The 13,377-nt window shown below is 41.7% G+C and overlaps 1 protein-coding gene across 5 annotated transcripts in view; it reads left to right on the top strand.

The window, feature by feature from the left end:
- Nucleotides 1-7,638, top strand: part of LOC106583181 (E3 ubiquitin-protein ligase RAD18) — a 97,633-nt gene extending 89,995 nt beyond the window's left edge. For 3 of the 5 annotated variants that reach the window (XR_001323457.2, XM_014167080.2, XM_014167078.2), the window contains one exon: nucleotides 6,853-7,638. Coding sequence is in view for 2 of the 5 variants with exons in the window: in XM_014167080.2 (XP_014022555.1) it covers nucleotides 6,853-6,989 (137 nt within the window). In the remaining 3 variants the exon portion in view is untranslated. The remainder of the gene's footprint in view (nucleotides 1-6,852) is intronic. The other 2 variants (XR_006761306.1, XR_001323456.2) reach the window with 2 other exon arrangements.
- Nucleotides 7,639-13,377: the final 5,739 nt, after the last annotated feature.

The following is a 13,377-nucleotide window of genomic DNA, read 5'->3' as shown; positions in this document are numbered from 1 at the left end:
TGATACTTGGCTGCAAGTGGATCTTCCTGCAATACAATAACCCCAAGTACTAATCAGAATCCACAGAAAAATGGTTAATTGACCATAAAATCAACATTTTGCAATGGTCATCTTAGCCTCCGGACCTGTGGTTTGAATTGAAGGCAGTTCATACGAGTAGATGAAGAATATCAAGGATCTGGAAAGATTCTGTAAGGAGGAATGGTCTAAGATCCCTCCCAAGGTGTTTTCCAATCTCATAAAACTTTTTAGAAAAGGTTATTGAAAAACAGTATTGAAAACAGAGATGCCAATAATTTTGACCCCATCTTTTTGAGATTTGTTTTATTACTTGCTAAGCAAAATATATTTCCCTGAGCATTTGTATTAGTATAAAATAATATTATTTCCTCATTTCTTTGAGCATACAATATAGATCAGTATTTGTATTTATTTTTGGTCATCTTTATTAAATGGTGCCAATAATTATGGACCTGACTGTATTTCGGGTGTGATCCCTAGGACCTGGAAGGCTCCTCATGTGCTCCCTCTCCTCAAGGTGGTGCCGCTCTGACATTAATAATTATCACCCGATCTCTAAACTGTCTTGCTTAGCGAAAAATGTTGAATCTTTAATAAACACTCAGCCACAGCTTAGTGTCCATCGGTCTGGTTTCAGGCCATTCATAGCACTATGTCTGCTGCTTCTTTGGTGATAAATGACATTGTAAATTGCCTGGGTCAGGCAGACTGCAATTGGTTTTAAAACTACCTGACAGACAGGACACAATGTGTTTCTTCTGATGGTGTTAAATCAGGATTCCTTGATATTATGAAAAGTTGTCTCCCAATGGTCGATGTTGGGCCCTGTACTTTTTCTATCTATATAACAATTTTTCTTTTTCAGTAAGAAATTGTAAACTCCCCTTGTATGCGGATGATACTTTAGTGCATTCTGTTGGCCCTTCTGTTGACAAGGCTCTTTCAGAACTTTTATGGTTTTCAGAAAGCCTTTGTTGAACTGGACTTGGTACTTAATGCAGGGAAAAATAAGTATACAGTTGAAGTCGGATGTTTACATACACCTTAGCCAAATACATTTAAACTCAGTTTTTCACAATTCCTGACATTTAATCCTTGCAAAAATTCCCTGTCTTAGGTCAGTTAAGATCACAACTTTATTTTTAAGAATGTGAAATGTCAGAATAATAGTAGAGAGAAATATTTTTTTCAGCTTTTATTTCTTTCATCACATTCCCTGTGGGTCAGAAGTTTACATGCACTCAATTAGTATTTGGTAGCATTGCCTTTAAATTGTTTAACTTGGGTCAAACGTTTCGGGTAGCCTTCCACAAGCTTCCCAAATAAGTTGGGTGAATTTTGGCCCATTCCTCCTGACAGAGCTGGTGTAACTGAGTCAGGTTTTTTAGGCCTCCTTGCTCGCACACGCTTTTTCAGTTCTGCCAACACATTTTCTATAGGGTTGAGGTCAGGGCTTTGTGATGGCCACTCCAATACCTTGACTTTGTTGTCCTTAAGCCATTTTGCCACAACTTTGGAAGTATGCTTGGGGTCATTGTCCATTTGGAAGATCCATTTGCGACCAAGCTTTAACTTCCTGACTGATGTCTTGAGATGTTGCTTTAATATAGCCACATAATTTTCCTCCCTCATGATGCCATCTATTTTGTGAAGTGCACCAGTCCCTCCTGCAGCAAAGCACCCCCACAACATGATGCTGCCACCTCTGTGCTTCACGGTTGCGATGGTGTTCTTCGGCTTGCAAGCATCCCCCTTTTTCCTCCAAGCATAACGATGGTTATTGTGGCCAATCAGTTCTATTTTTGTTTCATCAGACCAGAGGACATTTCTCAAAAAAGTACGATCTTTGTCCCCATGTGCAGTTGCAAACCGTGGCCTGGCTTTTTTTATGGTGGTTTTGGAGCAGTGGCTTCTTCCTTGCTGAGCGGCCTTTCAGGTTATGTCGATGTAGGACTCGTTTTACTGTGGATATAGATACTTTTGTACCTGTTTCCTCCAGCATCTTCACAAGGTCCTTTGCTGTTGTTCTGGGATTGATTTGCACTTTTCGCACCAAAGTACGTTCATCTCTAGGAGGCAGAACACGTCTCCTTCCTGAGCGGTATGACGGCTGCATGGTCCAATGGTGTTTATACTTGCGTACTATTGTTTGTACAGATGAACGTAGCCTTCCCTGTAGCTCAGTTGGTAGAGCATGGTGTTTGCAACGCCAGGGTTGTGGGTTCGATTCCCACGGGGGGGCAGCACAGAAATAAAATGTATGAAATGTATGCATTCACTACTGTAAGTCGCTCTGGATAAGTGTGTCTGCTAAATGACTAAAATGTAAAATGTAAATGTACCTTCAGGCGTTTGGAAATTGCTCCCAAGGATGAACCAGACTTGGGGAGGTCTACAATTTTTTGGCTGATTTCTTTTGATTCTCCCATGATGTCAAGCAAAGAGGCACTGAGTTTAAAGCTAGGCCTTGAAATACATCCACAGGTACACCGCCAATTGACTCAAATTATGTCAATTAGCCTATCAGAAGCGTCTAAAGCCATGACATCATTTTCTGTAATTTTCCAAGCTGTTTAAAGGCACAGTCACTTAGTGTATGTAAACTTCTGACCCACTGGAATTCTGATACAGTGAATTATAAGTGAAATAATCTGTCTGTAAACAATTGTTGTGAAATGTACTTGTGTCATGCACAAAGTAGATGTCCTAACCGACTTGCCAAAACTATAGTTTGTTAACCTCTCTAGGGTAGGTGGCACCAAATCGTCCCACCTACTCAACAGCCAGTGTAATCCCGTGGCGCGTTATTCAAAAACCTCAAAAATGCAAAAACTTCAATTTTTCAAACATATGACTATTTTACACCATTTTAAAGACAAGACTCTCGTTAATCTAACCACACTGTCCGATTTCAAAAAGGCTTTACAACGAAAGCAAAACATTAGATTATGTCAGCAGAGTACCCAGCCAGAAATAATCAGACACCCATTTTTCAAGCTAGCATATAATGTCACATAAACCCAAACCACAGCTAAATGCAGCACTAACCTTTGATGATCTTCATCAGATGACAACCCTAGGACATTATGTTATACAATACATGCATGTTTTGTTCAATCAAGTTCATATTTATATCAAAAAACAGCTTTTTACATTAGCATGTGACTAGCATTCCCACCGAACACTGCCGGTGAATTTACTAAATTACTCACGATAAACGTTCACAAAAAGCATAACAATTATTTTAAGAATTATAGATACAGAACTCCTCTATGCACTCGATATGTCCGATTTTAAAATAGCTTTTCAGTGAAAGCACATTTTGCAATATTCTCAGTAAATAGCCCGGCATCACAGGGCTAGCTATTTAGACACCCAGCAAGTTTAGCACTCACCAAAGTCAGATTTACTATAAGAAAAATGATATTACCTTTGCTGTCTTCGTCAGAATGCACTCCCAGGACTTCTACTTCAATAACAAATGTTGGTTTGGTTCAAAATAATCCATAGTTATATCCAAACAGCGGCGTTTTGTTCGTGCGTTCAAGACACTATCCGAAAGGGTAAATAAGGGTGACGAGCATGGCGCAATACGTGACAAAAAAATTCTAAATATTCCATTACCGTACTTCAAAGCATGTCAACCGCTGTTTAAAATCAATTTTTATGCCATTTTTCTCATAAAAAAGCGATAATATTCCGACCGGGAATCTGCGTTTAGGTAAACAGACGAAAGAAATAAAGCATGGGGTCGACTCGGGCACGCGCCTAAGCCCATAGTACTCTGATCGGCCACTTGCCAAACGCGATAAAGTGTTTCAGCCAGAGGCTGCCTCGATATCGTTCAGCTTTTTCCCGGGCTCTGAGAGCCTATGGCAGCCGTAGGAAGTGTCACGTTAGAGCAAAGATCCTCAGTCTTCAATAAAAAGAGCCAAGATGAAACACAACTTGTCAGACAGGCCACTTCCTGCATGGAATCTTCTCAGGTTTTGGCCTGCCATTTGATTTCTGTTATACTCACAGACACCATTCAAACAGTTTTAGAAACTTTAGGGTGTTTTCTATCCAAAGCCAATAATTATATGCATATTCTAGTTACTGGGCAGGAGTAGTAACCAGATTAAATCGGGTACGTTTTTTATCCGGCCGTGTCAATACTGCCCCCTAGCCCTAACAGGTTAACAAGAAATTTGTGGAATGGTTGAAAAACGAGTTTTAATGACTCCAACCTAAGTGTATGTAAACTTCCGACTTCAACTGTATGTTATTTTCCAAAAAGCTTTCAAATGTATCTGATGGTTTCTGCATATTTGCTTTGGATGGTGCCCACATTGTTTTTGTCCCGGCTTATAAAAATCTGGATTGAAGAAAAGCTATCTTTCAAAAAGCATATTGATGAGTTAGTTAAGAATTAAAATGGGCTTCCTTTGTAGCAGTGGTCACCAACCTTTTCTGAGTCAAAATGGAAGCAGAGATCTATCACTCTGATTTTTTTTAAACATAAAAAACAAGCATATGCAACATTAACCAAATAAAAACTGTTCTGTAGCGATAAGGTTTGTGCAGTAGACTATAGGCCCAATACATTTTCACTGCATATTGGCTACGCTTGAATTTCTCTGCCAATGTGGTACTTCTCAGACCATTTATAAATTATATTTCAACATTTTAGGTATTTGATCCCACTGGTACTTGATCATTTGTTGTAATACTTGTGAGTGACAGCTGAGTGAGCATAATCATTTGTTTATTTTTTTACTGGACTGATGGCTTGCATCTGATGGTCAGTCAGAGGAGAGAGCAGTGGTGAGGCTGCCTCCCACCTGACTCACCATCCCTCTTATTATGTACTTTGGTTTTGGAGATTTGTTAAACGTTATCAAACTACTCCATTTATACCAAGTTCGATTCTCCTGCGCCTGACTTCCCTGCCACCTACACACACGACATTACACTGCTGAATCAAGTGCACCTACTATTAACAGCGTGAAGAAAGAAAACATTTTTTATTTTTTTTTACAGAAATGTTTGGTGATCAACTAGGAATTGCTTGGAGATCGACCGGTTGGTGAACACTGCTTTATAGGAATAGGTCATGCCTTTCGTTAAATAGCAACAAAAAAAACAGACATTCAGTTGACATTCATCCCGGTTATAGATTATGGTGATATTGTCTATATGAATGCTGCTACTGCTGTATTGAAACAATTGGATGTTTGTCATAGTGCACTCACTGCACTTTCTTATGGGCTACAGTTTCAGTACACGTCACTCCATTCTGTATCAGAAAGTAGGCTGGCCCTCTTTTAAGTCTCGTAGATCAATGCACTGTTCTCTATTTCTTTATAAAACCCTCTTTTGCAAACTTCCGCCATACCTTACTTCATTGTTAAATTACAGACATACGTATCAGCAGACCCGATGGTTAACTCTAGATGTCCGGTTGATCTCTACGGAATTAGGTATATCTGCATGCGCCCTGTATATGGAATGATCTGCAGAGCTCTCTGCACCTTGATGTTCTGGTGCCTTTAGGGCAGTTCAAGTTGATAATGGAGGACCTCATTGTTGAAGAATGTGTTTTGCTTCTTAAATGAATTCTAGTATTGTATGCTATTATTACATTTTATATTTTGTGTTCATGCAGAGCTCCCTTGAAAAAGAGGCATTGGTCTCAATTGGACTCCCTGCTAAAATAAAGGTGAAATAGAATAAAAAATCCTAGGAGGGTGACCTGAAGGGCCACCGTAGCTCTTATTGAGACTGTGCTCTTTGAGCTGCAGCACCCTGCCAGGCTGACACTTTACGTCAGGGATGGGCAACTGCGGACCAATAAGGTGCAATTTCGAAATGTGGTTGTGCATCAGCTGTCACTCAATTAGCCCATGTCAGCAAAACTATTTTAGATTGGTAAGTTAGCCGGACGCTGGACTATCTAAACTTGTATGAAGAATGGTTGAATTACTAACCGGGATAGGGCCCATTGATCATCAGTTATCATATTAAAAACTGCAAACATTTTCCTCCACCCAATGGCAAAATGTGTAGAATTGCAGGAAATCCGTTATAAAATTGCTAAATCTTCTCTCTGCCCCATGGCAAAATGTGTTGAATTGCAGGAGGGGTGTATGGATGTGGGTACTGCAGGCCCATGAGCCACTACGGCCCCTCAGGATTAGTTCCGTTTTTCTGTGGCCCCCACTCCCATCAAAGTTGCCTATCCCTGCTTTACATTTAGTGATGTTTTATATTCACTCCACAGGGCCCTAATGAGCCTGACAGTGTAGAGGGGGTCTGTGACCTGCTGCCCTCTGCAGAGACATGACCTCCACATGTTGACCTTCTGTCTGTATTCATGGGTATGTGGCCACAAGGGAATGTGAGAAGAGAACAGAGCAGAACAGGGAGATCCTTTATGTTATTAGCCATCTGCAGTGACCGTAGACAGTCAATTAGGATCTGCACTGTACTGCATTGACCACCATGACCAACACTTCAACACATCAGCATCGTTTCCCTGGAAACACTGTTGCCAAGGAGTGCTTTAATCTAGCTATATCATTAGTGGTGATACCACATAGGGATGGGAGATATAACCATAATGTTCTTCTGTTCTTTCCCCCGGATCAACCACATGAACCAGGACTCATCCGGGCTAATAGACAGCTGTTGCTGTTCCGTTTGTCTGTGAGAGAATATCTCCATAGATGTCCTGCATTGTCCTACTTGATTATTTTCTAATAATGTGATTTGGCCTTTCTGCTCCATTATCCTGGGGCTTGTTATATGATCAAAGGCCCTAGACTCACTTCTGAGAATTTCTCTCCCCAGAGTTTTGGAGAACGCCTCGAGTGGGAAACGGGCCTCCTGCTCCAAGGAGGAAGACTCTTCTCCGCCACTTGTCCTGGGAAAACGAGCGCGGAAAACCTGGGAAGAGGACAGGAAGGAGTCGAGCTGAACTCTGTTAAACGCCTTCACCTTTCTATCTAATTACTTTAAGCACATTTTCAGGATATAGCATGTTATGCAATACATTTTATTTGTCATTTTATAACTGGGTTGTTCCACCAATTAGATACATTTTGAGTGGTGAAACTTGGTGGCGAAAAACCCAGTTTATTTCACCTAATTGTAACAGTCTGTCATAAAGAGCACATATGTGAAATTATGTTTTTTAACACTGGATAAAAGTAGAGACTCAGAGCTACAAAATTGTATATCATATACTGCATTTTTGAGGAACAATGGGAAAGTAATTCTGCTTTGAAACTTGATACATTTTTAACCTCACTTTTGAGAAAAGGACCTTTGAATGTTTTGATACTACTGGAGATCTCTCCTTTGTCTATACCCATTCAGCATTGTTCACACCCTGTTAAGCCAACCCCACTATCTCTTTAAGGATTCACATGTGAGGTCGTGCTAAACCTTTGAGTAGTGTAGTGAAGATTAAGACTTAAAGTAGTAGCCTACAATAAGGAAAAATTCCAGGTAAACAGAAAGTACAATTATTTTATAAATATTAGATTACGCTTACTCAGACACACTTCTCTAAATTGATGGGTCATGTGAAATAAATTCTATAAACCCCAGCCACATCCAGTGGTGGGAAAAGTACTAAATGGTCATACTTGAGTAAAAGTAAAGATACCTTAATAGAAAATAACTCATGAGGGAGATATGAGTTTCCAGCTTCAGTGATTTTTGCAATTTGTTCCAGTCATTGGCAGCAGAGAACTGGAAGGAAAGGCAGCCAAAGGAGGAGTTGGCTTTGTTGTGAGGCCGGTATTGCCAAATTCTCTAAAACGACATTGGAGGCTTATGGTAGAGAAATGAACATTCAATTCTCTGGCCACAGCTCTGGTGGACATTCCTGCAGTCAGCATGCCAATTGCACACTCCCTCAACTTGAGACATCTGTGGTGTTGTGTGACAAAACTGCACATTTTAGATTGTCCATTTATTGTCCCCAGCACAAGGTGCACCTGGGTAATAATGATCATGCATTTTAATTTGTTTCTTGATATGCCACACCTGTCAGGTGGATGGATTATCTTGGCAAATGAGAAATGCTCACTAACAGGGATGTAAACAAATTTGTGCACCACATTTTACAGAAATACACTTTTTGTGCATATGGAACATTTCTGTGATGTTTATTTCAGCTCATGAAACATGGGACCAACACTTTACATGTTGCATTTATATTTTTGTTAAGTGTAATTGCTGATTGCCTAGGAGAGGAGATACTATTTCCCCTCCAATACAGCCACTGATTACGGAAACAACAACAGTCACAAATTGCCCTGCCCCTTAATCCTGGTTGATGTGTCAACGATCATCTGCAAATTATGAGCAGTCAGCAGTTCACACACCACGTACGCTACTGGGAAGACAGACAACGCTTCAAGTAGTTGGCCCTACATACAGTTGAAGTCGGAAGTTTACATACACTTAGGTTGTAGTCATTAAAACGCGTTTTTCAACCACTCCACAAATTTCTTGTTAACAAACTATAGTTTTGGCAAGTCGGTTAGGACATCTACTTTGTGCATGACACAAGTACATTTTACAACAATTGTTTACAGACAGATTATTTCACTTATAATTCACTGTATCACAATTCCAGTGGGTCAGAAGTTTACATACACTAAGTTGACTGTGCCTTTAAACAGCTTGGAAAATTCCTGAAAATTATGTCATGGCTATAGAAGCTTCTGATAGGCTAATTGACATCATTTGAGTCAATTGGAGGTGTACCTGTGAATGTTTTTCGAGGTCTACCTTCAAACTCAGTGCCTCTTTGCTTGACATCATGGGAGAATCAAAAGAAATCAGGCAAGACCTGCTGGAGGAAACCGGTACAAAAGTATCTATATCCACAGTAAAATGACTCCTATATCGGCATAACCTGAAAGGCCGCTCGGCAAGGAAGAAGCCACTGCTCCAAAACAGCCAATACAAAGCCAGACTATGGTTTGTAACTGCACATGGGGACAAAGATCGTACTTTTTGGAGAAATGTCCTCTGTTCTGATGAAACAAAAATAGAATTGTTTGGCCATAATGACCATCGTTATGTTTGGAGGAAAAAGGGGGAGGCTTGCAAGCCGTAGAACGCCATCCCAACCGTGAAGCACGGGGATGGCAGCATCATGTTGTGGGTGTGCTTTGCTGCAGGAGGGACTGGTGCACTTCACATAATAGATTGCATCATGAGGGAGGAAAATGATGTGGATATATTGAAGCAACATCTCAAGACATCAGTCAGGAAGTTAAAGCTTGGTCGCAAATGGATCTTCCAAATGGACAATGACCCCAAGCATACTTCCAAAGTTGTGGCAAAATGGCTTAAGGACAACAAAGTCAAGGTATTGGAGTGGCCATCACAAAGCCCTGACCTCAACCCTATAGAACATTTGTGGGCAGAATTGAAAAAGTACACCAGCTCTGTCAGGAGGAATGGGCCAAAATTCACCCAACTTATTGTGGGAAGCTTGTGGAAGGCTCCCCAAAACGTTTGACCCATGTTAAACAATTTAAAGGCAATGCTACCAAATACTAATTGAGTGTATGTAAACTTCTGACCCACTGGGAATGTGATGAAAGAAATAAAAGCTGAAATAAATAATTCTCTCTACTATTATTCTGACATTTAACATACTTAAAATAAAGTGGTGATCCTAACTGACCTAAGACAGGGAATTTTTTCGAGGATTAAATGTCAGGAATTGTGAAAAACTGAGTTTAAATGTATTTGGCTAAGGTGTATGTAAACTTCCGACTTCAACTGTAGCAAAGAGACAATACTAGACAACGTATACTTGGAGATATCAGGCGTCCTCTAGTTATAGAATAAAGACCCCCCTCCCCCTTCCTCACATACTTTGTGCATGACACCCCTGATAGCAGTGCACCGGGGCCTCAATATACAGGTGGTTTTGTGCACAAAGACCTCTGGTACACATTTGCAGAGGTTAGGTGAGATGTTCTCTAGAGGAGCTCTGCTATTGTGCTTAAGATTGCAGCTGTGCAAATGACCCCAGGGACTACAAATTTAAGAGGAAAGTTAAGTGAAAGACCAGGATGATTCTTCTGGTAATTCACCTTGCCCTTCCCCAGCTCTGTGCCTGTGCAGTTGTTGGATGTGTGATGTGGTTGTTTCAATGTTAATCTGTTCCTTTAGTTTGTCCGACCCTCAATCCCCGCATCAGGTGTTTGCTCCCATGCCTGGCCTGCTGTTTGTCTGCCACAGATTAGCTGGAGCTGAGACGGGTCGGATTTGCCTGTCATTTGCAATTCACGCTGAGCGCCTATGTATAAACAGCTCTCAAACTGATTTTGGGTTTGTTTGAAAGCATAGAGCGGGCCAATATAATTCAATATGTAGTCAAGGTCAGAAAGAAAACAAAAGAGAGCGAGAGAACTGTAAGGAGGAGGCCTGCCGGTTTTCTATGTAGGGGTGAAGAAGCAGGAGCACTTTGGAGACCTGACCTCAAATGAAAACAGCATAGCTGGAGCTAGGCCGGACCGTGATATGGTGTTGCTCCAGTCACTGGACCAGAGCAGGGAGGTGTCTCGGCCCCTCACACTGCAGGGGCCAACTGCACTGACTGGACACTGAGCAAAGACGGACAGGGGCACCTCACTGCGGCACAGAGATACAGACACTGGCCCAATATTAAAGTGACGTGCTCATCCCGGCACACTGCTTCCTCACTCTCTCCCAGTTTTCCTCCCTCCGTCCCGCACGCTGGAGAGCAAACTTAGATGCACTATGCAAATATCACACAGCCATTTCCTGGTTGCCAAATCAGTTTGCCTAATTTCAGTTTGTGACAAAAAAAAGCAAGTATAGTGTAGATAATAATTCTACCATCTAAACTGCTGTTACGTATCTTTTCCATGACCAAAAATATTGTATTCAACTGTTTGAAGCTGGTGTGCAAAACCGAAAGTAAAAGACGCAAAAACAAAACTTAAGAATGGGAAGCATAGAAATAGCACACATAGAACATCTACCGCTTCTTATCTTGCTTTCAATGAGAATGCCACATCTATAACACATTTTTAAATGAATATGGTCAGGCCGCCCAAAAAGTTACATAGTGCAGCTTTAAAGAGTGAGAGTTAAACAACAGTCTAGCTCTTCTAACATCTCTCATGCCACCTGGAGCATTGGCTCTGCAGCTATTAAATATCACCTGTAATGACTTACTATCAAGGTGACAGGTGCAACACATCCTGACCAACGAGGATGACCAATCAGGGCACGTTCACCCCCAAATAGAACCAAACTCCAAAACCTGTAACAAAAGGTACAAGAATATCCTAGAAGACAGTAGAGCTGTCCCAGTTAAGACCCTCAGGGTGTCCACCAGCCTCCAGAGAGTGGGGTCAAATCTCAATGTCACAGTCAGGGATCAGAGCAATCTCTCCCTCGGGCAGGGCCAGTTTATCCAACTCTCCTTCACACACAGCCAGTCATGCACCACACCTCCCTGTCTGCCCTGCTGAACTCCTCCACTGCTGGGTTGGCAGTACATTATGGGCTCAATTCAATTACTACTGCATTGCAGCATTTACAAAGTACAGAGCAGGGCCTAGTTTCACATTTCCAATTTTCAGAATAAGATGTGCCAAGTCTTGTAAACAAAGACACTGTATTAACATTGCTATGAGGGGTTATATTGAGTTCCTGCCTTAGTGCCCCAGTCTGTCTTAGCGCTGGGTTGCTCTTCTCACATTCAGATGGGGGAAAAGCATTTCACCCACGTTCATGCGTTTCATTTACGGGTTATTGCATTTCCTCCCTTTCTAATTGCATTTATTTTCAGAGGCATATTGTAAATGCTGCCGTATGCGTAATGACACATGAAGCAGGCAGTCAAATACTAAACTGAAAATCAGTTCTAACTTAATTCTGAGACGAGGGGCAGAGTTTGACAGCCTGTTTAAACTTTAGACATCCTGTGAGTGACTGGTGAATATGTGTGCGGTGTGCTGTGGTACGGACTACAGAGTGATGAAAAGTACCCATTTAATTGCCACTGAATTGCAATGCATTCCCCAGAGGCATGTTAGCAGCCTGAGCTATGTGCTATCAGAGCCCAGATCTTTAGGCTAGCACAGGTCAAATATGGTTAATCAACACTACAGGATTCCACTTTAATATTAAGCATGCAGCCATGAACACGGAGCCTTTCTATTTATCTAAATATTGCAGCCTTGTGCATCGCCAAATAAAGATTAGGAGGCCAGGTGTGTTATATGTTACATTATTAGCCGAGATATTTTTTTGTGTTATTACATACAGCCGTAAAGAACTTTTGGATATCAGAGTGGCGGTAAGTCACCAGCATTACAACCATAAATAAGACTTTTCCGAATTGTATACTTTGTTTTTACCACCAAGGGCAATTGAACTTATTCCAGAGGCTGCTCCAAAACACCGCGGGCGGAGATGAGGTATTCGGAGTGGACTTCTAGTTCGACTCAGGAGGCATGCACACCATCCATCGCTTCCGAGTATATTACTCGCTAATGTTCAGTCTCTGGATAATAAAGTAGACAAGCTCAGGGCAAGGATCACAAACAACGATGAGACAGCCTGTTGGGAGGAGTTCAAAGACCTCGCAGTGTGGTGCCAGGAAAAAAACCTCTCCCTCAACGTGATCAAGACAAAGGAGATGATTGTGGACTACAGAAAAAGGAGGACCGAGCACATCCCCATTCTCATCGACGGGGCTGTAGTGGAGCAGGTTACGAGCTTCAAGTTCCTTGGTGTCCACATCACCAACAAACTATCATGGTCCAAACACACCAAGACAGTCGTGAAGAGGGCACGACAACGCCTATTCACCCTCAAGAGACTGAAAAGATTTGGCATGGGTCCTCAGATCCTCAAAAGGTTTTACAGCTGCACCATCGAGAGCATCCTAACTGGTTGCATCACTGCCTGGTATGGCAACTTGCGGCCTCCGTCCGCAAGGCGCTACAGAGGATAGTGTGTACAGGCCCATTACATCACTGGGGCCAAGTTTCCTGCCATCCAGGACCTCTATACCAGGCGGTGTCAGAGGAAAGCCCTAAAAAATTGCCAAAAACTCCAGCCACCCTAGTTATACACTGTTCTCTCTGCTACCGCACGGCAAGCGGTACTGGAACGCCAAGTCTAGGTCCAAAAGGCTTCTGATCAGCTTCTACCCCCAAGCCATAAGACTCATTAACAGCTAATCAAATGGCTACCCGGATTATTTGCATTTTTACGCTGCTGCTACTCTCTGTTTATTCTCCATGCATAGTCACTTTATATCTACCTACAGTTGAAGTCGGAAGATTACATACACTTAGGTTG

This window comes from Salmo salar, chromosome ssa22 (assembly GCF_905237065.1).
Source record: "Salmo salar chromosome ssa22, Ssal_v3.1, whole genome shotgun sequence".
Classification (NCBI taxonomy): domain Eukaryota; kingdom Metazoa; phylum Chordata; class Actinopteri; order Salmoniformes; family Salmonidae; genus Salmo; species Salmo salar.
This window is presented reverse-complemented; position numbering and strand designations above follow the sequence as displayed.